At 37.2% G+C, this 24,360-nt stretch overlaps 1 protein-coding gene and 1 long non-coding RNA gene across 3 annotated transcripts in view; one reads left to right on the forward strand and one right to left on the reverse strand.

The window, feature by feature from the left end:
- Positions 1-22,662, forward strand: part of rbm26 (RNA binding motif protein 26) — a 30,703-nt gene extending 8,041 nt beyond the window's left edge. Inside the window, exons 7-23 of one of the 2 annotated variants that reach the window (XM_087256450.1) lie at positions 746-1,009; positions 3,149-3,388; positions 5,042-5,182; positions 5,272-5,406; positions 6,143-6,254; positions 8,134-8,293; positions 8,379-8,543; positions 11,244-11,363; positions 12,147-12,212; positions 12,393-12,515; positions 12,634-12,708; positions 14,356-14,523; positions 14,609-14,713; positions 18,841-19,044; positions 19,134-19,220; positions 20,615-20,728; positions 22,226-22,662. In XM_087256450.1, coding sequence (XP_087112576.1) covers positions 746-1,009; positions 3,149-3,388; positions 5,042-5,182; positions 5,272-5,406; positions 6,143-6,254; positions 8,134-8,293; positions 8,379-8,543; positions 11,244-11,363; positions 12,147-12,212; positions 12,393-12,515; positions 12,634-12,708; positions 14,356-14,523; positions 14,609-14,713; positions 18,841-19,044; positions 19,134-19,220; positions 20,615-20,728; positions 22,226-22,315 — 2,369 coding nt within the window. In that variant the 3' untranslated portion in view covers positions 22,316-22,662. Of the gene's footprint in view, positions 1-745; positions 1,010-3,148; positions 3,389-5,041; positions 5,183-5,271; positions 5,407-6,142; positions 6,255-8,133; positions 8,294-8,378; positions 8,544-11,243; positions 11,364-12,146; positions 12,213-12,392; positions 12,516-12,633; positions 12,709-14,355; positions 14,524-14,608; positions 14,714-15,426; positions 17,105-18,840; positions 19,045-19,133; positions 19,221-20,614; positions 20,729-22,225 lie in introns of those variants that run through there. The other variant, XM_087256451.1, reaches the window with a different exon arrangement.
- On the reverse strand, positions 2,387-5,883 carry LOC147843318 (uncharacterized). The gene is made up of 3 exons (XR_015493117.2): positions 5,775-5,883; positions 4,763-5,601; positions 2,387-3,511 (listed from the first exon to the last, which is right to left on the reverse strand). It is a non-coding gene; the product is annotated as an uncharacterized LOC147843318 (long non-coding RNA).
- Positions 22,663-24,360: the final 1,698 nt, after the last annotated feature.

The raw sequence follows: 24,360 nt of genomic DNA on the forward strand, positions 1-24,360 counted from the left end.
TATACTTATCAAAGCTGGATTTATTCAATCAAAATAGAGTAATAGTGCAGTTGAAACATACAGATATTTAATAATGTTCTAATTTAATGTAACTTTTATATTTGAATATGTATTTTAAAACTAGACTTTATTTTTTTGTTGTCTAAGCTTAATTTTAATGCGATTGCACCAGTATGCAGTGTCACATGATCCTTCGCAAATCATCCAGACATGCTGTTTTGCTCAGATAAGCTCAAGAAGCATTTCTTATTAACATCGGTCTTAAAAACTTAATGCTGCTAAATATTTATGTGTGAAAATAATATAATTTTTTAGGTTTTTGTTGAACAGAAGGTTGAAAAAAGCAGCATTTATTTAAAATATAAGCAGTTTAATCTTTACAGTTGTATGGATATTTTGTGTTCTCGAAGTGTAAAAGTATTCATTTCTTACTGAACTCATTTTTAAATGCGATCATGCTTTACAGCAGTGTTTCTCTACCACATTCCTGGAGGACCACCAACTCTGCATGTTTTGGATGTCTCCTTGGTCCGTCACACTCATTACAGGTCGTTCAGTCTCTGATAATGAGCTGATGATCTGAATCAGGTGTGTTTGGTTAAGGAGACATGGAAAATGTGCACAGCTGGTGGTCTTCCATGAACATGGTTGAGAAACACTGCTTTAGAACATTACTAAAACATTTGTTATACCACAGCACTATTTACAGTGTTCATGTTTTGATGGAATGGTCTTGTTCTTCTAGAGCGAGATTCTGGAAAGCCGAAATACGAGCACAGTCGGCCAGAACGTCCAGAGGGAGCAACCACTGATGGCTACACCGCCGCTCCTCTCCCTCCTGTAAACTCCTCGGCCCATTTCCCAGTGCCCACCCTCAGTAGCACCATCACCGTCATCGCCCCCACACACCACGGGAACAACACCACTGAGAGCTGGTCTGAATTCCCGCAGGACCACACACCCTTCGGCAGAGGCGGCCCACCGAGGAAACGCTGCCGGGACTATGATGGTATAAACATTTGTATTTTTCTAGCTAATCAATCAATAGTGTTTATGTTAAGTCACCATTAGGGGAACATCTGAACTTTTCCGATTTCTGCGCGCGCACCACGCTTCATTGAAGTAGAACAAACCAATCTGGCTCACTCTGTATAGAATATACACATTTCAGCAATAACAGCGCATCCAAACACTGCAGCGCTTTTTACTTTTCTCTATAAACTTGCATCAGAGCTGCAGCAATGATTTCTGCTTGTCATCCTTGGAGAAAACGCTTGATGGTCGCCTAGTTACGACAGACGCCAGGGGAGCGTAAATGAAGAAGTACACGCACTCGCGCTTAACACTTCAGGTCAGAATAACAACACATGAGGAAATGAGTGCCGTATAGCAACAGTGAGGAGATTGTAAATAAAAAAAAAAGCATGAAAGCATCTCACCAGAGTGGCATTTTGGTTTCTTGTGCATCACAGCCACTAGCACCCCATCTGAAAGAGTTTTTAGCATAGTAGGTAATGTAGTCTTTCAACTTCACAATTTGTTATGTTGCAGTTTGTATTTAAATAATGATGGTTAGTTCCTTACTTAATCACTTAAACTCTGCGGACCCGGTACCGGGTCCGCGACGTCATCGACATTCGCTTTCAGATTTAAAGGGCTAGCTTTGCACCAGACCCCCGTAAGTGGTGTCGTTTGAAAGTGTAGAATCTATATTTTATGCACATATGCATCACTTTGGTTTTTATGCTATTGTATAAAAGTTATTTACACTTAAATACACAGTATTTTGGATACCCGAGCTGGGTATTTTACATTGGTTCATTTTCATATTTTTTTATATGACACATGTACGAGTTATAGCTCAAATGAAAGCTCTTGCCGGTGCTCATACAGTTCTAGCCTTCTTTTTACTGAATTATATTCATATGCCAAACAGTTGTTGAATGAATTGTGGTGTTTCCATGGCGCAGAAATGTAAACGATACATTCATGATCACTAAGCAGCCCCAGATAGCACAGACAGATGTCATCTCTTACCTTATGCTGTGCCTTTCAGGGCCATTTCTCCTCTGTGTTTGAAGTGATGTGCATAAGTAATCCTTTTATATGTCTGATGTGGTCCAAACACAGTGAATTATGTTTGATCAAACAAAAGAATAGTGAAATATGAAAACAATGATCGCTCCCTGTGGCTTGTACAGCACCTCTCATCAGTTGGAATGCAATAACTTTTGCATAGATTATGGTAGAGAGATTTTTCTTTTTTCCTATGATTACAGACATGTGCAGGAATCAACAAAATTAATTACAGCACGCTAGACCACACAGAACCTAAAAGGTACACTTTCAAATTTGAGTTTATAAAAAAAAATGCAAAAAGCGCCTCTTTTTTTTTTTTGTTTTTTTTTTTTAGGTGTTTATTATAACACAGACGACATATACAGTTATTTTAAACACTTTCAATAGTGTTTTATGAAAATTCAAAGGGTTTTCTTTAAAATGATACCAAATTTTTGCATTTACACCTCTGCATGTGGATTTGGGAAGCTTTTAAATTTGGGTAGGCAAAATCCAGCCGGAAATCCCCAAATAGCAGCAGAGTTTAACGCTCAGATTTGCAGTCTCCGCTGTATAAATCAAACAGTCACGCAAATGTAAAGGTTACAATGATTGGAGTTATAATCATACCAGCTCGCGTGCCTCACGTCTGCGACTCATACTGTATCAGAGTCGCACAAGTCTGTTGATTTACACAAACATTTTTTGTTGATTTTGAATGGATATGAATAGTAGATCAGTAGATGAAGAGTAGTCAGGCCAATTCAAAGCAGCAGCAGTTTTTTTTGCTTTGTTTTGCTTTCTATAAAAAACCCTGCTACATAGTATGGAAGCATGTGGTTTGGACGCAGCCGATGTTCACATCTTCAGTAGTAAACATCCATAATGAGCAATGCTCAATGTGTGTAATTCTGTCAAATGATTAGCTGAAGACATGCATAAATATTGTCATTTTAATTAATGTTTTGACCATATTTTCCTGCAAAATGGCATCGATTATCAGTATTTTTATGACATTGTATTGGAAATTCCAGTTTTTGCTAAATCACAAGCATGTGTCAGTAACATCCTGCTTTATTTGCCTTGACAGAGAAAGGCTTCTGCATGCGAGGAGACATGTGTCCTTTTGATCATGGCAGTGATCCAGTGGTGGTGGAGGATGTTAATCTTCCCAGCATCCTCCCTTTCCAGCCTCCGCCTCTTCCTGGAGTGGACGGTCCTCCGCCGCCGGGTCTGCCGCCACCTCATGCACTCCTAACTCCACCAGTCAACCTCAGACCACCCGTGCCCCCACCGGGCACCATGCCTCCCAGCCTACCCCCTGTAGCAGGTGTGGGAAAAACATTCAACACATTACTTGAAAGCTTTATACAGTTTGAATTATTAACCCACACCCACCCACCCTCCGTATATTTTTTCCCCAATTTCTGTTTCTAAACATAAGTTTTAATAACTCATTTCTAGGGGTGTAACGATACACTCAGCTCACGATACGATGTGTATCACGATATAATGTTCACGATTCGATATGTATCACGATATTTGGAATAAAAATTGAAAATTAAACTAAAATGCAAATTTTACCAAGTAAACTATTTTTTATGTATTTCTTTTGTTTCAACTTGTTAAACTGAACCTTCTTTAAGAAAATATATTAAACAGGCCTGTCTCTGGAAAATAAAACAATTTAAAAACTTCTTAAAAATATTATTGAAATGACAGAGACAAAATTAAGGAACAATTTAAGTAAAGGTGCAAAAAAAAAGCTTTCTATTCAATTGAATTTAACAGTAAGAGCTTAAGGCTTTGCTTGGTCACTTGCGTTTTTTGTGTGTGCAAAAAAAAAATCCACATTTCCAGGTATTTAATTCATATTTAATTAAATTTATTTAGAGATATCTCTAATTACAATTGTGACTAGTCAAAACTCATTTAGAGATATCTGCAAATATTTTTCAATGGAAGTCAATGGAGGAATATGACTAGTCATAATATATTTGCAGATATCTCCAATCTGATTTCGTACTATTACAATTGTAATTGCAGATATCTCTAATTGTCATTCTGACTAGTCGAATTATAATTATGACCAGTCAAAATATAATTAGAGATATCTCAAAATATATTTATGGATAGTCAGAACAAAGGTTTAAATGCTAAAACGGCTTGCCATTCGCGCGCGTCTATCAAAGTCCGCCCTCTGTAGTAACAGCTCACGGTCAGCGCACGTCATGTGTGATTTTGCGGCGGGAACATTATATGAAGACAGAATGATATTTTAGGGTGAATTGTACCTTATAAATACAGTATGTGACTCTTTCAACACCATTAGGAGGTATCCCTGTCGCTGTGCAAAGTATGTAAATCACTGTGAAGACTTTAAAACTTAGGATGTTTGACCCAGTATGCGTGTCAAAAAGCGGACGAGTCTAAAGCAATGACTGTACAACCGAAATGTTGCCAGATGTCTGATTTTGAGAGGATGGGCCATCCTCTATTTCAGCTCCACTCATCTTGGTCTGCTAACATTACTGCTGCTGCAATCTGAACTCACGTGCGACAGCAGGTGGAACGTAGCTCACGTGCAAACAGCTCAACTAATGAGAGAAAACGGACGTCATATCGTAATCATAACGCCACCATGCATATTGTGACATTTTTGCATCGCAATAAATCGTACAACGATAAATCGTTACACCCCTACTCATTTCTAATATCTTATTTTTTTTTATCTTTGCTATGAGGACAGCACCTAATATTTGACTAGATATATTTCAAAATACTAGTTTAAATTGACATCTAAAAGTTGACTAGTCAAGGTAAATAGGCAGATCATTGTATAACAGTGGTTTCTGTAGACAATTGAAAACAAATATTGCTTTATACATAAAGGCTTTAAAAATGATACCATTTATTGTAGATATCAGCATTCACTAATACAAATCAAAGTGTAATGTAAATATTGTGTTGCTGTCTCCCTCAGGTCCTCCTCCTCCTCTTCCTGCTCTTCAGCCGTCTGGAATGGACGGTCCTCCAAACTCCATCACTAGTTCCGTGCCCACTATAGTCACGTCGGGCATCCGGCCCCCCATGACCCAGCCTCCACCCCCACTGTTCACGTCAGGTAAAAGGTCTAAGACTGTGATAACATCGTGAGGCGTCATTTATTTGATTAAAAGTGCAATAAACAGATGGTCGTTTCTGATTTTATAGATCCATTTGAGCCAGATGTGTATAATCCTGAAGCCCCCAGCATGACCTCACGACCCATGTACAGACACAGAGTCAACGCTCAGCGGCCCAATCTGATTGGTTTGACCATGGCAGAGATGGATCTTCCCCCTAGAGGTAACCTTGAGCACTGGTTGCTCTGTTAAACTGACTCATACCGTGAACATTTTGCCCGTTTTTGTTCCTAAAGAATTAAATCGATCAGCTGTATGCATATAGATTAGGGCTGCACGATATTGAATAAGTCTGACATTGCGATATTTTGTTTTGCTGCAATATAAATATTGCAGAATGAATATAATTTGAGTAGCTCTATTTTGGAAAGATTTCATTCGTTTAGATCAGGGGTGCTCAATCTTGTTCCTGGAGATCTACCCTCCTGCAGATTTCAGTTGCTACCCATATCAAACACACCTGAACCAATTAATTAGGACCTGAACACCACTTGATAATTACAGGCAGGTGTGTTTGATATGGGTAGCAACTGAAATCTGCAGGAAGGTAGATCTCCAGGAACAGGATTGAGCACCCCTGGTTTAGATCAACTGGGATGATCAATTATTTTCCTTTGCAGTGCGTTTGAATAAATTATAATAAATTATAAGCAAAAAAAAAAAACCCACAAGCAAACAGTGCTTTATGGTTCTGGGGAGTTTAACAGTATTAAAGTGCAAAAATTGACCAAATGTAAAATAACATGGTCATCATTGTATAAATAATAATAATAAAAAAAAAAAAAAAAATATATATATATATATAACTTTTTGTTTTATGTTTATTGTTCAATATATTGTTCAGTCCTAACATAGATTTGATCATCTTTTAATGTTGCTTCTCTGTGTGTCTCTTTCAGAGAAAATGTCAAACAGCAACAATGCTCGGATAGTTTTAGAGTCTGACTCCAGGAAGAGAGGAGCAGGTCTGCATGATTTAGCGATTCCTCCAAAGAAACCCTGGTTTGACAAGTAAGACGTTGATGCCAAATACATTAAAAATTAAACCATTAAGTAAGAAATTACATGAAAACAAAGTGCGAGCTTTAAAGGTTTCATCAGTTTAATTTGTGATTCTGTCCATAACTGCTACTCCTTCACTGCAAAAAAAATGCTTTTTGTCTTATTTCTAGTCCAGATATCAAACAATTATTTACTTAAGAAGCATTTTCTATTCCAGCAAACAATATTGAATTGTTTTCAGAAATATTAAATGAAAATTCAACAAGTTTTACCTTAAAATGAGCAGGATAAGTGCCAGTGGGTTAAGAAAAAATGTTTTTGCTGTGAAAACAAAATCTGGTCCTGAAATGAGACCAGCTCTGTTTAAGAACAGCAATTTTTTTTTTTTTTTGCAGTGTAAAGACCAAAATGTAAACATTTACTGTTAATATGGTCACCCTTAGGCCATTTAACAAATTTCTTCTACTGTCTAGGAGAACATTTAAGTTTTTTTTTTAGCTGAAAATTTGGTCTTGTGATTTTGATTTAAAATGCAAGTCAACAGCTTCTGACAATTTGAGAAAATGAACAACCAGTGCCTTCTGATGGCACGTGGATACTTCACTGGATACTGATCCTGTAAAGTGAATTGATTGCTCTCTGCTAGAAACTGTTAAAACATTATTTACTGAAGTATTACATATAATTTATTAGCTTTTAATAATAATGATAATTATAGATTCACTTCTTTACAGCCTCCTTTTGAGAGAAGCTTGTGTTGTCTATCTTGTGTTGGAAATCAGCAATCATTGACAATAATAAACAGCACAAAACCAAAAAAAAAAAAAAAATCTATGCACATTAATAGCTACCAACAATTTTCAAAATATATTTTATGTGTGAAGAAAACAAACTAGCTTGGAACAAGTGATTTCATATTTTGCGTGAACTATCACTTTAAGACCAAACTGCTTCTGCAAATGCTTTAGTTATAACCAGTGTTGGGTGTAACTAGTTACTTTAATTAGATTTCTTTTCTGCAGAAAAAGTAAAGTAAGGGATTACTTTTCATTTTCCAGTAATTTAGTTAGTAACTTAAAATGTTCTTGCTTTAAATAAATTAATTAAGAAAAGCAGAGTAATTCATGTATGAAGTAAAGCGAACATGCTTATGAAACAATTTATGGTATGCATGAGAGAATGCATCATTGCTTTGAAATGTTTTGTTTTGATATAATGTTTATTATTAAAGTGTTAATTTTTGTATAAAGTTAAAATGTCCTGTTTGGCTCTAATTTAAGTTGTCATCGAGTTTAATTTCTATTGTCTATGCAGCGTTGAGATGTAAATGTAGTGCTTTTAGTGTTGTCTTGTGATTCACTTATTAGTTACTGAATTGCTTTTCAAACCCAGTGATTAAAAATGTAATTTAAATACTTTTTCTTCTTGTCATATTTTTTTATTTTAAATCAAATATATATTAACACTTTTTTTTTTTTTTTTTTTTTTTACAAAAATAACCTTGCTGCATTTACAAATTATACAAAAAATAAAAGGATATATATATATATATATATATATATATATATATATATATATATATATATATATATATATATATATATATATATATATAAAAATATAAATGAAAAGCAAACAACCAAACAAAAAATTTAAAATCTTTTTTGGTTATGGTAATCTATTAAAAAGGGACTATTATTGAAATACAATTTTATTATATAATTTGTAATTAATTAATGTTTTACGTAACTCCCACAACACTGGTTATTATAAACTTGTTTCGTTTATGCATACAAATAAAATAAGTCATGAAATTTTAGCCTGCTTCATTGGTTTCATTTGAGCTTATTGTGCAAGTTTGTTGAGACGTTTCCCTTTTGCTTCACAGACCGAACTTCAGCAAACCCAATCACCACGGCTTTCACAGAAAAGTGCCCTTCCCTTTAGCAAACACCAAATTAGCCATCGGGCAGATTCCTCCAGAACTCAACAACATCAGCAAACTGAACCAACACTTCAGCAAATTTGGCACCATCGTCAACTTGCAGGTACAAGAGCACATGTAAACCTGTAATGGTTAAAAGACCAGTTGTGAAGTAGTTTTTCATGGCATGTTGTTTTTTTCTGTTTCAGGTGGCGTATAATAATGACCCAGAGGGGGCGCTGATCCAGTTTGCCACCCCCGAAGAAGCCAGACGTGCCATTCAGAGCACAGAGGCTGTGCTGAACAACCGATTCATCAGAGTACACTGGCACAGAGAGGACACGGTGGAGCACATGCACCCCAAACCACATCCGGTATGAAAACCTCCAATTTCGTTTGTTTTATTAGATTCTAAGTTGATAACAAGTTGGAATATCAAGCCAATTCCATGCGTGTTCAATAAGAAAAGGTCAGGAGAGGATTTTCTTCAATGCCAAAAATATTAGTAATTTATTAGATACCAATGAATATTCGATGACAGAGCTCTGGGTTATGTTACCCCAATGCAATACAAGAATTACATAAAAGAGGTTCGCAACTAACTTGCATTTCCTGACTCCAGCATATGTGCACAACTGATATTAACAGGTGGAGTTCTGGTGTAACGTCACTTATCAGTCATTCTACAGTCCTTTGGCTCTTGTACCCCCAGACATACTTCCTCTTTCTGCAACCCTTCTCTGCATACCAAAACTGAACAATTACGTGCATCTTTAATATATTTCACAACTTTTACAAGCATTATGACAACTAGTGACATGTCTAGACAGCAGTCTGGAACAACCCTACATTTTTTCTTTAATATATTTCCTCTGGTCAGCAGTACCTCTAAAAGTATGCAACACAGTATAAAAGAGAAAGTGTGCCAGGTCAACATGTGCTATTGTACAAAAGAAAAAGATTGATTAATAAGTTGTTAGTCTAAACATTTTTCTAATAAAAATAATGACACAAAAGTTATAAAAATAAATTCATTTTTTCCTACAAAACACAAGTTCATGACGTTTTAGTAAAAAATGTAATACAATTGAAATGAATAGCTTTTTTTTTGATAATGTGTCACTGACAAGAAACGTCAAAAACATTTATTTACAAAAATAATACCTGTAATTTCTTTTAGCAGTTAATAATAATAATACTAATTAAATTTAGGGAAATGAGTATTGAACACATCACCATTTTTGTCTGAATCCTATTTCTAAAGGTGCTGTTGACTTGAAATTTTCTCCAGTTGTTGGTAACAACTAAAGAAATCCATATATGCAAAGAAAACAAAACTAATTAGTTTACAAATAAAGTTCTGTGTAATGAAATGAAATGACGCAGGGAAAAAAGTATTGAACACATGAAGAAAGGGAGGTAAGAAAAGGCAGTGAAGGCCCAGACAGCAGCTGAAATCTTTTAGTAGTTCTTCAGCAACCACAGCCGAGGAAACTCAAGTCAAATGCTTTCAGAGAAAGAAAATCAAGCTGTAGAATGGCCCAGCCAATCACCTGATCTGAATCCAATAGAAAATACAAATTAAAAAATCAGATATGGTAGACGAGACTAGAGCTGTGAACCTACACTAGTCTCACTGTTCGGTTCGGTTACGATTATCATGCCATCGATTCGATTCTAACAGCTGAAGAATGATAGACACGGTGGAGAAAACTCTGCAGACACACGCTCGTTTCTTTATCCAGAAGTAACGCTGTAAAACAGCCGAGAGGAGAAAAAAAAACGCCACTGTGTGTGTGTGTGTGGGTGAGAGAGAGAGAGAGAGAGAGCGAGAGAGAAATGGAGTACTTTCATTCTCTCAATCTCAGTGAAATAGGGGCTTTTGTTGTATATGTCAGTAAAAGACTGATCCAGCAAACACACAGTGAAATTGTGCACAGTTTATGAGTTTTAAGTAGTTAGAGCGTTGTAAATACTCGCGATCGCCTTCCTCGCGACAGAGCGTATATGAGGTAAATGACGTCAGTAATAACTGTTTATGATTATTACTGAACCGATACCGAATTGTCCGCGTCTGTATCGCGGTGCACCAAAGAAACGATTAATTGTGACACCCCTAGACGAGACCCATAGAACATCAAGATTTTTGTGTAAAAGTGTAAAAAAAATCATACCTAAGCAATGCATGTTCATGACATTTTATAATTTTTTTTTTTAATTAAAAATTAAATAGCTTTTTTTATACGTTTTGCATGAATAAATAGTGTTTTGTAATTTTATAAATATTACAAAGAAGGTACAGGGATATTTTTTCACTTAAATTAATTGTCATTCAAACTGTGGTTAGTGACTATCAAGATGTGTTTTTGTTTGTAAAGTTACGGACCTTTGTAATGTCAGCTCACACATGGTTAAAACAGCTGTGAAATTATTAGAAAGAAGTATTGCATGCGGCTAATAAATATATCTTCAGCAAAACAAAAACGCCTTGCACTGTTTACAGTATCCCTTAAATAATCTTGGTTATTATCTTGTTTATGATTTTCCTATTAAATATGTTATACAAACATCATGCAAATTCTGTTATATAGCATGTGACAGGGTTCTCACACTTATTGAAAGTACTTAAACATACTTGCATACAGATTCAAGGCCTTGCAAGTACTTAAAAACAAAGGTCTTATTTTATTGTTCTCAATTGTCAAAAACAGAACAAAAAAATAAAAGTTCTTAATTTAAAAATCTTAAACTTAAATCTTTTACTACAGCACTGACAAATAATGCACATATTATCAATATTTTAGAAACTGCATTTGAATATCACTCCTATTGAATTTTATTACAATTCTTTGAACAAGACTTTTTAAAAGGATTACTCTGACATTTCAATATAAATATTACGTTTAAGTAAAATGTTAAGTACAGTAAGGACTTTCATGGCACTACATATGCTGGGGTATGAATTACAAAGGTGCTTGATTTAAAATGAATAGTGCTTTAAAAGCGTGGGAACCCTTATGTTATTCCAGCTGTAAAATCTGATCTAGAAGTCATGTTTTATTTGTTGTTTGTAGAGTGTTCAGCCTGCCCAGGAGCCTGCAGTGACCGCACTGAAGCAGTCAGTGAAAGACCGGCTTGGACCCCTGCCCACCCCTCACCCTGAACCCACACCGGCCCCCAGCGGCCCTCCACAGGTAAACAAGTTTTGTGGTCTTTAAACCCCATTCACACGGGGCTTCAGCGTCAATGCTTGACTGAAGGCGTGTCTGAAGTTGGGGCTACCGCGATCGTCATAGCAGCGTCAGCCAATAAAATTCAATCAGCAATAGGCCACTGTCTAGCTGGTGTATTTGCATACAGCGATCTGATTGGCCGGCGCTTGAAAAGTTGAGCTAGTCCCAACTTCTGCAGCGAGCAACGCCTCTGAAGTGGCGCCGACAGATCCACAATGCAGTTCGGCAATGCCTGACATCACCCATTCAAATTGAATGGGAAGCGTTGACGCTGACTCGTTCAGTGAGATGAGCAAATCTTTTTTCAAGGCATTTTGTTTAATTTGCCAAAATGTTGATAAATGTTACGAGTTGCTTCCAAACTCGTCTACAACTACACCAAATGTTGATCACACTACAAACAAGTCAGAACTAGAATGCTATAAGATGTTAACCCTAACCCGAGGACTCGAAAAATGAACGAATCAAATCTTTTTCCGGCTCTGACTGCATATGTTTGGCTTCTGTCTTTCACGTGATGAACAATCGACTTAAACCTGATAGAAGATTCTAAAAAGGAACACATGTTCTCCACCTCCTGCACAAATGTGCGCATGAACGAATCACTATCTGAGAAGACATTGATCATTCTCGAGAAATATTCATTCAAAATTATTAAATCGTTCAAGAACGACCCATCGCTAGTTGTCTTGTGCATTTGCATTGTCCTCTCAGCCCTCAACATGTCTGCTTCTCTGTCTACAGAACACACTCAAGGCCTCAGTAAAGGAGCGTCTGGGCTTCTCGAAACCGCCTGGCCTTGGAACAAAGGTTGTTTTTTGTGTTGTTTATAATATCCTGGCCTTGTGCTGTTATAAAGTTTAGTCCGCTTGCTTCAGTCTTTGTTTTAACAGTGTACTTGCATGAATATGCTTCTAACAATGCTCGTTGTCATTTAACATTGTGGACCACTGGCTACTTAATGTTAATTGTCAAATCTTTTCTTTACAGGTCTTATCAACATCTACTGGTTTGACGAAGACTGTCTATAACCCAGCTGCTCTGAAAGCTGGCCAGAAGGGGGCGCCATTTAGTGCCAGTGTCAGTGCAGAAGATGCCCTGAAAAGGAAACAGGTTTGTTAAAACAAATACATACTATTAAGCTTGTTTTTATTAATGTATTTAATGCATTGGGAGTGATGAAATGCTGCTGATATGTTTTGTAAGCTCTTGTTTTGTTGTTGTCCTTTAGGAGGCAATGAAGCTTCAGCAGGACGTCAGGAAAAAGAAACAGGAGATTTTGGAGAAGCACATTCAGACTCAGAAGGTGTGTTAATAATCTTTGTTCTAATATCTTGTTTATGTGTTAATTAGGCAAAATGATGGCAGTTTGGTTGGTTTTTAACCGTTTTTTTAAATAAAAAATGACTCATTTAGTAAAGACAAATAAAATATATTTAATAAAATGTGATGGTTAAAACACTGTGACAGTAAGGACTGTATGTTAGTTAACAGTTAAGTGATAGAAGTAACTTTTTTTTATTTGTAATTTTTTTTTTTTATTTATTTATTTATTTTTTCTTTCAAGGATCAGGTGACAATAAAGGTTAAATTAATGATGCTAAATATTCAGCTTTACCTCACAGCAATGAATCACAGATCAAATTATATTAACCCTTGTGTGCTGTTGGGGATGTTTTCATCCACTCTGAGGTGATTTTGAGGCTTAATTTGGTCACAACTTCCTCTGTGTTTTAGCAAATGGAATGATTTTTGGTGAACAATCTTATTTTGACTCATATTTTGGGAAAATGCTTTGTATTTTTAAAAAAACACTCGACAATACACTCTGAGCAAATTTACCAACCTTTCGTTTTGTTCGGGGCTGTTTGTGCCCCGTTGACTTCCATTTATAATTACATTTTTGATTGCAAAGCCACGACAGCTATAATCATGCATTCTTGATTGTTGGGGGTTTTCCCTGTTGGAAAGAGGTAAATGTTAAATTTAATTAATTTATTTAACGTTTAAACTGTGGATCATCAGTTGCAGTGAAAAAAAAGCTTAGTTTCTGGCTTTTTTTAAGAGTATTGTGTGTGCGTGCGTGCGTGAGAGAGAGAGAGAGAGAGTGCGTGTAAGAGCCCTTTGCACACACTTATATGTCTGAGAAAATCAAAGTAAACATTTCAGTTTACATAACATAGTAAACATTTATGCACACACATTATAATTTGTTATTCTCCATACAACTCCATATAAAAGCCAAAAAATATAAAGGATTAATGCTGCCAACTGAAGATCAACTGTAAAAATTACAAACTTTACCACTTCCCAACAGGGAAAACCAGCAACAATTAACAATGATGCATGATTATGTGCTGTCTTTACAATCAAGAAAGGTCATTTTAATGGAAGTCATTGGGGCAAAAGCCATACATAACAAAAGGGTAGTCAATTTAATCAATGCACAAGGGTTAACTTAGAAAGCTTAGTTTACATTATAGTTCATAATATTACTTTTTAGCCATGCATTTTATATATATATATATATATATATATATATATATATATATATATATATATATATATATATATATATATATATATATATTTATATATAATATGGAACTTTAAAATTGTAATAATCTGGCATTGATTTTGTTGCAATTGTCTAGCATCTAAACTGCAGATTGTTATCGGGCAACGTTTTTTTTTCTTCAGAGACTTTAAAGGAAATATTTCTAAATGTAAATCCTTTACAATTGGTAGACTTTTTTTTGAAAGTAATCCTTAAACTGATTTATCTATTGCTGTTGGAGTCTTTTTATTATGATGTTTATGATTTGCCATGTTAAGTTTTGGGTTTTGCCATGAAAAACACGCCTTCTGTGTGGCTTTAATTTAGAGGTCTGACATAACAATTTTAGCAAATTATGTCTATGAGAAAACCAAGATCCTTTTATGTGTTTTTCAGCTGTTGATATCAAGGCTAGAGAAGAACAAGTCCATGAAGGCGGAGGATAAAGCTCAGATCATGCAGACGCTCACCAGCCTCACCAACAGCATCACCAAACTCCAGGAGGAGATAAAGGGGCTGTCCAGTGCAAATGCCCTCAGGACCACGGTTAAGAGCAAAGCCCAGGTACACACATGCACACACAGACACACACATCCATGATAATAAAGCAGTTGTGCATGTGTTTATACTCATGCATATACATTTGCAGGCCCAGAAGGAGCTCCTGGACACAGAGTTGGATCTTTATAAGAAAATGCAGGCAGGAGAAGACACTGCTGAACTCAAGATCAAATATACACAACTGCAGTTAGAGGTATTTCACAAGACAGAAAAAACCCTTGTCTCCCCCTCACATTTAGTTTATTTCTTAACATTTAGTTTTGAATTTTTACACATACAGTTGAAGTCAGAATTATTAGCCCCCTTTGAATTTTTTCCCCTTTTTTTTAAAGGGTCACGAAACACCAAAACACATTTTTTGAGCTGTTGACAGTCGTATATGTGTCCCACACTGCTAAAAACACTATTAGGACACCTATATTTCACTAAAAAGTGTAAATTGGTTGTTTTTGCGTTATTTCAAGCAAATTTGTACTTCCTGTTTAAAACGAATTTTTGAAGCTGCGTCACGGCCATGAGATAATAGCGTGTATTCCAGCATGCAGACTGGACGTCTGTGCCAGAGTGTGTCTTATTACGTCTTACAGTGTGATACATTAATGCATGAGTAAGGCTTGGTTCAAACCAATCAGCGCGCTCTATTGTGGAACTTCATTAATATTCATTAGTGTCACCGTGTTTACGCCACAAAGACGCCACGTTGTGTTGGCAAAACAAGCGTGAAGTGTTGCTTTTATAGTTTGCTGCCGTTAAGTTTCGTTTTCATTTTCTCTCTGTGAGAGCTCAGTCTCACGTGTGGATTAAGTGTACGCGACGCTCGACAACAACAACTTACGTGTCTGAGGATTATTGTTTACCTGAGAGCTGTTCTCATCTGCAAACGCTAAAATCTGAATTCGCTTGTAGTATTCTCTCCATAAAGACGCGGCTCTAGTTGCTGGTGATTGTCCTGTCTCTACAGATTTGGTAAGTGAGCGACCAGTGCTCTTTGTTTATTCAGTTTGTTCGTATCGAATTAAGTTACTATTGCACTTAGTGCAGAAATGTTAGCACCGCATTTTGTGACCGGAATAACACACGCGGCTTTCTGATGCTACCTGCCGTGTGCATCTAAGTTTCCGGGAAATGCAGAGTTTTTTTCTCTCTCATTCGCCGTGCGGTATCAAACATTGCATGAAAAATACACGCTTGCAGCAGTTCCTTGAATCAAATATCTCGTTTGTCGCGAGAGGCATGAATGAATTCCCTGTAGAAAGAGCCAAACTGCAGTTAAAGTCCAACTTTTAATAATTTGGCAAATAATTCGACTACAGATGTCCATGTAAACACAGTCACATTGTCCGCTGTGGGTGTGTATTTTGACTCTGAAACTCGCGCGTGCACAAATAGACACTCCCACACCATCCCACTTTAGTTCCTCCGACACTTCCCCCTAAACAGAGCTGGACACGCCCACTTTTCTGACTTTTTCCAAAGCAGAGGTGTGAAAACACCCTGCTGAAACGAGGGGGTTTCATGGCCCTTTAAGTATTTCCCAAATGATGAACTGAAAACAGAGCAAGGAAATTTTCACAGCGTGTCTGATAATATTTGTTCTTCTGGAGGAAGTCCTATTAGTTTTATTTCGGCTAGAATAAAAGCAGTTTGAAAAACATTTTAAAGTCAATATTATTAGCCCCTTTAAGCTATTTTTTTTTCGATAGCCTACAGAGCAAACTATCATTATACAATAACTTGCCTATTTACCCTAACCTGCCTAGTTAACCTAGTTAAGCCTTTAAATGTCACGTTAAGCTGTATAGAAGTGTCTTGAAAAATATCTATTAAAATATTATTTACATTCATTATGGCAAAGATAAAATAAATCTGCTATAAGAAATGAGTTATTAAAACTATTATGATTAGAAATGTGCTAAAAAAATATTCTCTCCGTTTAACAGAAACTGGGAAAAAATAAACAGGGGGAGGGCTAATAGTTCAGGGAGGACTTCAACTGTATGTATCTTAATTTTTTCCTGATTGCTTAAAATTTTAAGGAATTGTCATGAAATGAGGGAACTAAAATATATTAGGAAAACTAACATTGAGAACAGATATTTAGGGTGTGCTCGCACTAGGCACAGTTGAACTGAACGATTGTCTCCTCGCCCCCTATGCCATTGTTTTTGTTTACATCCCTCAAAATGGTCTATATATACTAGGGCTGTGCAATTAATCGAACATCCGATTTGGATTTAAAGTTTAGCTTCTAACGATTATGAAAAACCATTAATCGAGATAAACGATAATAAACTTAGCAGCGCGAAAGACCGCATGCTTATGCCGCACACACTGAAGCATGCGTTCATCATTTAGTCTCATTCGCACACTGAGATGAGCAGAGCGCACACATCTAAAGTCATCTTAACCTGAGCACTTTAATGGTTTAAATAGGTGTCAAAACGCGGTGTTTAGTGATTATTTATATTAACCGTCATTTGTGTAATGAACAAACGAGTTGAGAATCAAGACACGTGAAAGAGAAACCAATAAAGTAACCATGCGATATTCCTGCTGCCGCCTGTTTTCATCATGATTAATAAAACAACTAAGAGAAAATTCCATACTGCTCTTGACTGTAGGCTTGGGCGGTATTACGGTATTATGGCATATTGCGGGATCAAAAAATAGCAACGGTGTCAGTTTTAATACCGTTATACCGTCATAAAATATTAAATATCCTTTATTTAATGCCTACAAAAACGTATGTGTGGTTGTCATCACGGGACAGTGTGGAGGAGAGAGGGAGGGGGAGAGAGGGAGGGGGAGAGGTGACGTGATGAGTCGCGCTTCAAAGTGTCCTGCAGTTTGGCAGTATTTACGGTTTTGACTGAACAGAAGGGAGACGTGGTTAATATGAACAAGAGGTCTGCATTAGAGCTGAAGGTCTTTGCCCGAACCTGGCGAGAACCGAAAAAAATCCAAATCCCTGCATTAAAATCCATTCCTGCAAAGGTGAAACAAATGATGACGAAGTAGTAAAAAAAGCTCATTTTGACGGCGGTCAAGTCAGTCACTAGCTCAGAAGGAGCGGTCATTCCAGCCAGGTATTTCGGCGGTCGCTCATACACAGCGTATTACGGTAGAGCCCTAAACCGCAAGCTGACAGGTAAAAAGACGAGGCCATTCGCTACACTGAAACTGCTGTCATGGAAAATTAAATGGATGTTCCTGATTGGTAGAAGATGAACAAACAATCCTACCCAAAACTTGCAAAATCAGCCAGATCAGAACTCAGCATCTCGGCCTGTAGCAGCAGGAAAGGGTGTTCAGCTGCTGGACCCCGTGAGCGCAGGACTGCGCTAAAGCCAGTGGATTTAAATGTTCCCCCACAACAACACATCATAATTTTTACGTCATAATTTTTTATTACGCCGGTAATACCGGATACCGGGGTAAAATATGGAGGCGGTTTGACGGTGTCAAAATTTGGATACCGCCCAAGCCTACTTGACTGAAGGACTTTTGTAGCTTAAGTGTTTTTCTTACAGTGAAGATACTTAAAGCTCGGTTTGTTTCATATTTTTATTCTATTGTATTTATTTCTCTTTCCTTTGCAGGGATGAAAATAACTGTATATATGCAGCTGAAGTCAGAATTATTAGCCCTCCTGAATATTAGCAACCCTTTTCCCACAATTTCTGTTTAATGGAAAGAAGATTTTTTTCAATACATTTCTAAACATGATCGTTTTAATAACTTATTTCTAATAACTGATTTCTTTTATCTTTGCTATGGTGACAGCACATAATATTACACTATTTTCAAAATACAAGCATTCAGATTAAAGTGCGATTCAAAGACTTAATTAGGGTAATTAGGCAAGTCATTGCATAACAGTAGTTTCTTCTGCAGACAATCAAAAATATATTGCTTAAGGGGGCTAATAATATTTAAACCTATTCAAAATATTTAAACCTGCTTTTATTCTAGCCAAAACAAAACAAATAAAACTTTTTCCTGAAGAAAAAAATAATAGAGGAAACACTGTTAAAATTCCTTGCTCTGTTAAACATCATTTGGGAAAATCTCAGGAGCGCTAAGAATTTTGACTTCAACTGATAATCATTTTGAATAATCGTGATTACAATTATGACCAAAATAATCGTGATTATGATTTTTCCCAAAATCGAGCAGCCCTAATATATACTCAATATAACTTATTGCATACTGCCTTATAAAGATGATAAGCGCTGCTCATTCTCAGTCTTTCCACCAGGTGGCACTATAGAGCTATCTAAACTCCTACAAGCATCCGTTAGATATTTTCTTTTCGTTCAGGCTGCCAAAAGGGGCCTTCTGACCCCAGGACGTGGGAGGGGGGCCCACAGCAGGGGTCGAGGGGCCCTGAGGAGCCGCGGCCGAGGGATTCGAGGGCGAGGGAGAGGAGCTCCAACCCATGCTGTGGTGGATCATCGACCCAGAGCTTTAGAAATCAGCGGTTTCTCCGAGGCCGATCGAGTCGACCTGCTGCCACACTTCGCAGTGAGTACATTTAAAGGCCACGTTGCATCACGTTGCTTATATCAAATCTCCTCTTTGAGTCTTAACTGATTTTTTCCACTTACCTACAGCAATACGGAGAGATTGAAGACTGCCAGATGGAGGATTCTAGTCTCAGTGCCATCATTACGTACAAAACCCGCGCAGAGGCTGAACGGGTACAAATGTATTTCCATAAACGCATCACTATGCATGTATATGGACTCTTTTCACATATCCAGGTTTCTCAGTTGTCATAGTTGGTTAACTTGGAGCACAGTGAATGGGAAAGTACAACACATATTTTTATTACAGTCATATTTGCTAAAATATATAAAAAAACTTCACAATGGTGTTATCAAGACTTTCAAAAAAAAGGACAAAAATAGTGTGAGACTGATGGCGGCAGCCGGATAAGAGAACATCATATTTACTGTCCCGCCCCAATAGACGCCTCATTTCAAACACCTCGCTTAAGCGGTAATGTTTTTTCTAATTAGGTGCAAAGATGATATCATACATAAATACATAATCTACCTGACAAATGTCTTGTCGCCTATCCAAGTTTTAGGAACAACAAATAATGACTTCTAGTTGATCATTTGGTATCAGAAGTGGCTTATATAAAAGGCAAAGGCCTCTAGATTACACTTATTTTAGGTAAATAACATGATTATGCCTTGATTTTTAATTATTTAATTAGGACTGTGCGGTCTTTGCTTAGACAAAAGTCTTGTCACTTAACAGAAATAATAAATAATATAGAATATAAAGTCATGGTGATGTTTCCCAGAGATGGGTTGCGGCCGGAAGGGCATCCGCTGCATAAAAAACTTGCTGGATAAGTTGGCGGTTCATTCCGCTGTGGCGACCCCGGATTAATAAAGGGACTAAGCCGACAAGAAAATGAATAAATGAATGAATAAAGTCATGGTGCAGTGGAAAAAAGAAATAACATTGTGTATGACTCCAATGTGCTTGGAGGACTGCATCCATGCATCTCTGCAATGATTCAAATAACGTTGAACTTTTAATAACCTGAAATAACTTAAGTCATCTGGAATGGCAAAGAAAGCGTTCTTGCAGGACTCCCAGAGTTCATCAAGATTCTTTGGATTCATCTTCAGTGCCTCCTCCTTCATCTTACCCCAGACATGCTCAATAATGCTCATATCTGGTGATTGGGCTGGCCAATTCCTAATGTTAATTTTTATAATGCTGAAAACTAGTAAACGCCTCATAACAGTCTTGTGAAAAGGGTTTGTTTGAGGTGAGACTTCTGAAAATTTGTTCAGATCACAGTTCTGTGGTCATAGTTTTCTGATTGATTCAGTTTACATTGTAAAATACACAAATACCGTGTAGAAACACCAAACATCAGCACAACACACAGAGCCTTATAATCTATTGATTACAGTATTTTAAAATGTTATTGTCAAGGTTGTTTACTATTCTAATTTCAACCTTCGAGTTTGAAACCTTGACAAGATAACCACTTTTTTCCTTCTATGAACTGTCTCATCCCTAATGTATATGCATGACTTCTTATTGATTATTAACTTCAATTTTTCAGGCGGCAATCCATGGCGTTCGGTTAAATAATCAGGAGTTACGTTTGGCCTGGCACAAACCCACTGCTTCCCTCAACACAACAGACCCAGATGAGGCTGAAGCAGAGGATGAGGAGGTATACACTTTACCACTGTGTTTGCTCTGCTCTGTTTGTTAGATGTACAAATCATTTTATTTATAATGGTAACTCCATTTATATACCATGTGGGAATCAATGTTAAGCATCAGAACTTTTTGAACGTTGATTAATAAGGAATATTTCTTGAGCATCAGATTGGCATGTTAGAATGATTTCTGATGGACAGTGTGATATTTAATAATGCTGAAACATTTGCTTTAAATGGGGTCAGATTTTTAAATGTAGTAATTTTCCTTTAGAGGGCCATGAGACCCCCCCCCCCCCCATATCAGCAGGGTGTTTTCACACCTATAGTTTGAAAAAAGTCAGAAAAGTGGGTGAGTCCAGCTCAGTCTAGGTGGAAGTCGAGGGAGGGAAAGAGTAAGGGTTTTGCATAAAAATGGGAGTTTCCATTTAAGCATGCGCTGATTTTCACAGAGGCAAAACAAACACACAGACACGGGAGAAAGACAGCGTCTATGTTTACATGGACATCAGTAATTGAATTATTTGCCAAATTATTATTTTTTGTCGACTTTACCTGCAGTTTGGCACTTTCACTTTCATACAGGAACATTTCATGCATGTGCCTGTGATAAACGAGATATTGGATGCGAGGTGTTTTAGCAGCGTGGGACACGTTCAAGACTGTCAACATCTCAAAAATTTGTGTTGGTGTTAATTTTCGTTATTTTTGATTAAACTGCCTTGCTGAACATCAGATACCGAAAGTAAATTAGTAAAAGTTTACTACAGATGTTCACTAAATACTTATTTTCATTAGTATATTGTACAAATTAAAATATGTCTCTTCTAATTGAGTTAATAAACATTATTAAAAAGCTAATGAAGTCACAGATTTAAAGAGGACCTATTTTGCCCCTTTTTACAAGATGTAAAATAAGTTTCAGCTCAAAATAACATCCAGATAATGTTTTATAACTCTTTGGAACTGCCCCTTTTAGGCTTTGATCCTAATTGTGCCATTTTAGTGTCTGTCGCTTTAAATTCAAATGGGATCCAAGCCTGGTTTTCAAAAGAGGGCGGAGCTACAAATGACTCAGCATAGTGGCAGATTCAAAAACAAGACTAATGTCCTATGCTAATGTGGTAAAGATGGTCTCTAATGGGCGGGGATTTCTGCCTCTGATGACACGTACAAAGGGAGAATGTCAATCAAAGTGTTTCAATAGACTGTTTGTGGTTATAATAAATAAAATTAATAAATTTTTCACCATTAGAAGCTGCTTATGTTCACAGACTGTTGCCACACAACTGTGTTTAAACCCCTTATAAAAGGGATTTTTGCATAATAGATCCCCTTTAAGTTGCACAATATTATAAATATGGACATTTTTTAAGACTTTAAACCTTATAGCATGACTTTAAAAACATCACTAGGACCATCGGTTTGTGGTTGTCAATCTGGAAGAGTTGTGTAATTCTGCATGCACTGCATTTGGATCTGAGGGTCTGTTTTCTGGTTGGCTGCAGTTTCCAGAGGACTCACTGGTGGACGATTCCCTGCTCCAGGATGATGATGAAGAGGAAGAGGATAACGAGTCGCGCTCATGGCGCAGATGAAGATGAAGTCTTCTGTCCGGTCCTGCTGCACTGCACCACTCGAGCACATCGCATATTGATTTCTGTGTTTTTCAAATGGTTGTTTTTAAACATTCTAATTTACATTGGCTTTTTTATTTTAATTATTAATCCCGAGCAGCAAGTAGAAACCGTCTGTCAGAAGGCTGTGAATTTGAATAACTGCGATGTATAATAACATGAATTATATGGTTTTTTTTACCCTCATGTATTATTTTCTATCATCGAAAAATTGCCGCTGCATTTATTTTTTTGTGTTGTTTTAATGGTCAGTTTGCTGACCCAAATTTTCTTTGAACATTTCTGACAATGTTACAGTTTGAGACAAATATGGGGTATATTACTATTTCAAAGACCACAATAGAGCATTTTTGAACCATTGTTATAAACCGTTGTTCGCTTTCCTTAGTATTATCAGCCTAACGAGGATGTAGCTTTTGTGTACATATATTTTGTGTATGAATTTTAATGGTTTGTATGAATTCTTTGCTTCTGGATTCATCTCCTGGGTTTCATTTTGAAATGTAAAAAATAAAAAAAATTGAAATGGTCTCGAAAAAATATCAGCTGGAAAAAAAGAAGAAGAAAAAAATATTGAGATCTCTGCTGCAAAAGCAGTATCGAGAACAAACAAACAAACAAAAAAAAAACTGAACAGCTGAATACAAAGACCATTTCAACCCCCAACCCCCAATCCTCACAAAAAGAGCAATTTTCCTAAACCCATCACACACTTCACAGCACCTACAGGTAAGCAAGTAGCATAGTGTTGTAGCGATACTGGAATTTGATACCATTCGGTACTGTCATTTTAAAAACATCAATATCCCGCTAGCATTTGAGCGCATTCTTAAACAGCACCGATTTGCCACTGGGTTCATGTGCTCAACAGAAATGACTTAGATTGGGGGTGAAGCTCATTGGTTCACCAAACTCATCACTGTTTACTGAGTGTGAAACGCTAGAGTCCTTGTATCTGTGTTTTTAAGGGTGCTTTCACACCTGTGAATCGATTCAGTTCTGAAACAGGGATTAAAATTGTTACATTGTTGCTCTTTGCTCTTGGTGCGGTTCGCTTTCACACGGCAAAATTTCTAAACGGACCAAAAGAGCTAAAACAAGTCACATGTGAGTAAACTCTCCTCTCATTGGTCAGTTTCACTGTTTATTTAGCAAAATCCCGCTCAGCTGTCAGGGGGAGTGTTGTTTGACGAGGTGTGCGCAACGTGTCCAAAGAGCGAGGAGGGATGCGGTGGGGAGGGGTGAGAAGGGTGTGCGATGTATTTGAGGACCGGGAGGGAGACATTCGATTTCCGGGAGATTATGACTCGTTTGCAGGCATCCGGGAGTCTCTGTGCATTAGCGGTAGACTCCTGAAACTTAAAGGGAGACTTGGGATGTCTGGAATGTCCTCCCGCCCTACTCATAATTCTCTCTTCATATAGCCGTATGCTTATTACTTATCCATAAAACACTGTGATATAACCGGGCTCGGATGGTATCGCTTTCTCACCACAATCAATTCGCTCCAGAGTTCATTTCAATCGAGCCGAGACCACCTCATTCAAGCGATCTCGGAGCGACTGATTTGGCGCGAATCCGAGCGCGATTGCTGGTTTCACATATGCCAAACGAACTGCGCTAACTGGGCAAACGAGACAGATTCCGAAACAAAAGTCTAGGTGTAAAAGCACCCTAAGTCACGTCGATCTGCTGGTTTGTCTATAAACTGACATACGAGTGACTTGCGGCTTTAAAACGCTGCAGTGTCCCTGTATCTGTGCTTACACTCCGTAAACAGCTGTGGATTTGGTGAACCGATTACCTTCATGGCCAATCACAGTCATTTCTGTTGAGGATGTGAACCCAATGGCAAATCAGCGCTGTTTAAGAGCGCGCTCAACAGAGCTCCAATGTGAGCGCTACTTGGACTATTTTAAAATTGCAGTACCGATTGGTACCTAATTCCAGTATCGTGCAAACCTAATGTAGCATGAGAAGCAGAAAATGAGGTAAGCATTGTGTTT

The sequence above is a fragment of the Danio rerio genome, chromosome 6, assembly GCF_052040795.2.
Source record: "Danio rerio strain M-AB ecotype USA chromosome 6, GRCz13ab, whole genome shotgun sequence".
Classification (NCBI taxonomy): domain Eukaryota; kingdom Metazoa; phylum Chordata; class Actinopteri; order Cypriniformes; family Danionidae; genus Danio; species Danio rerio.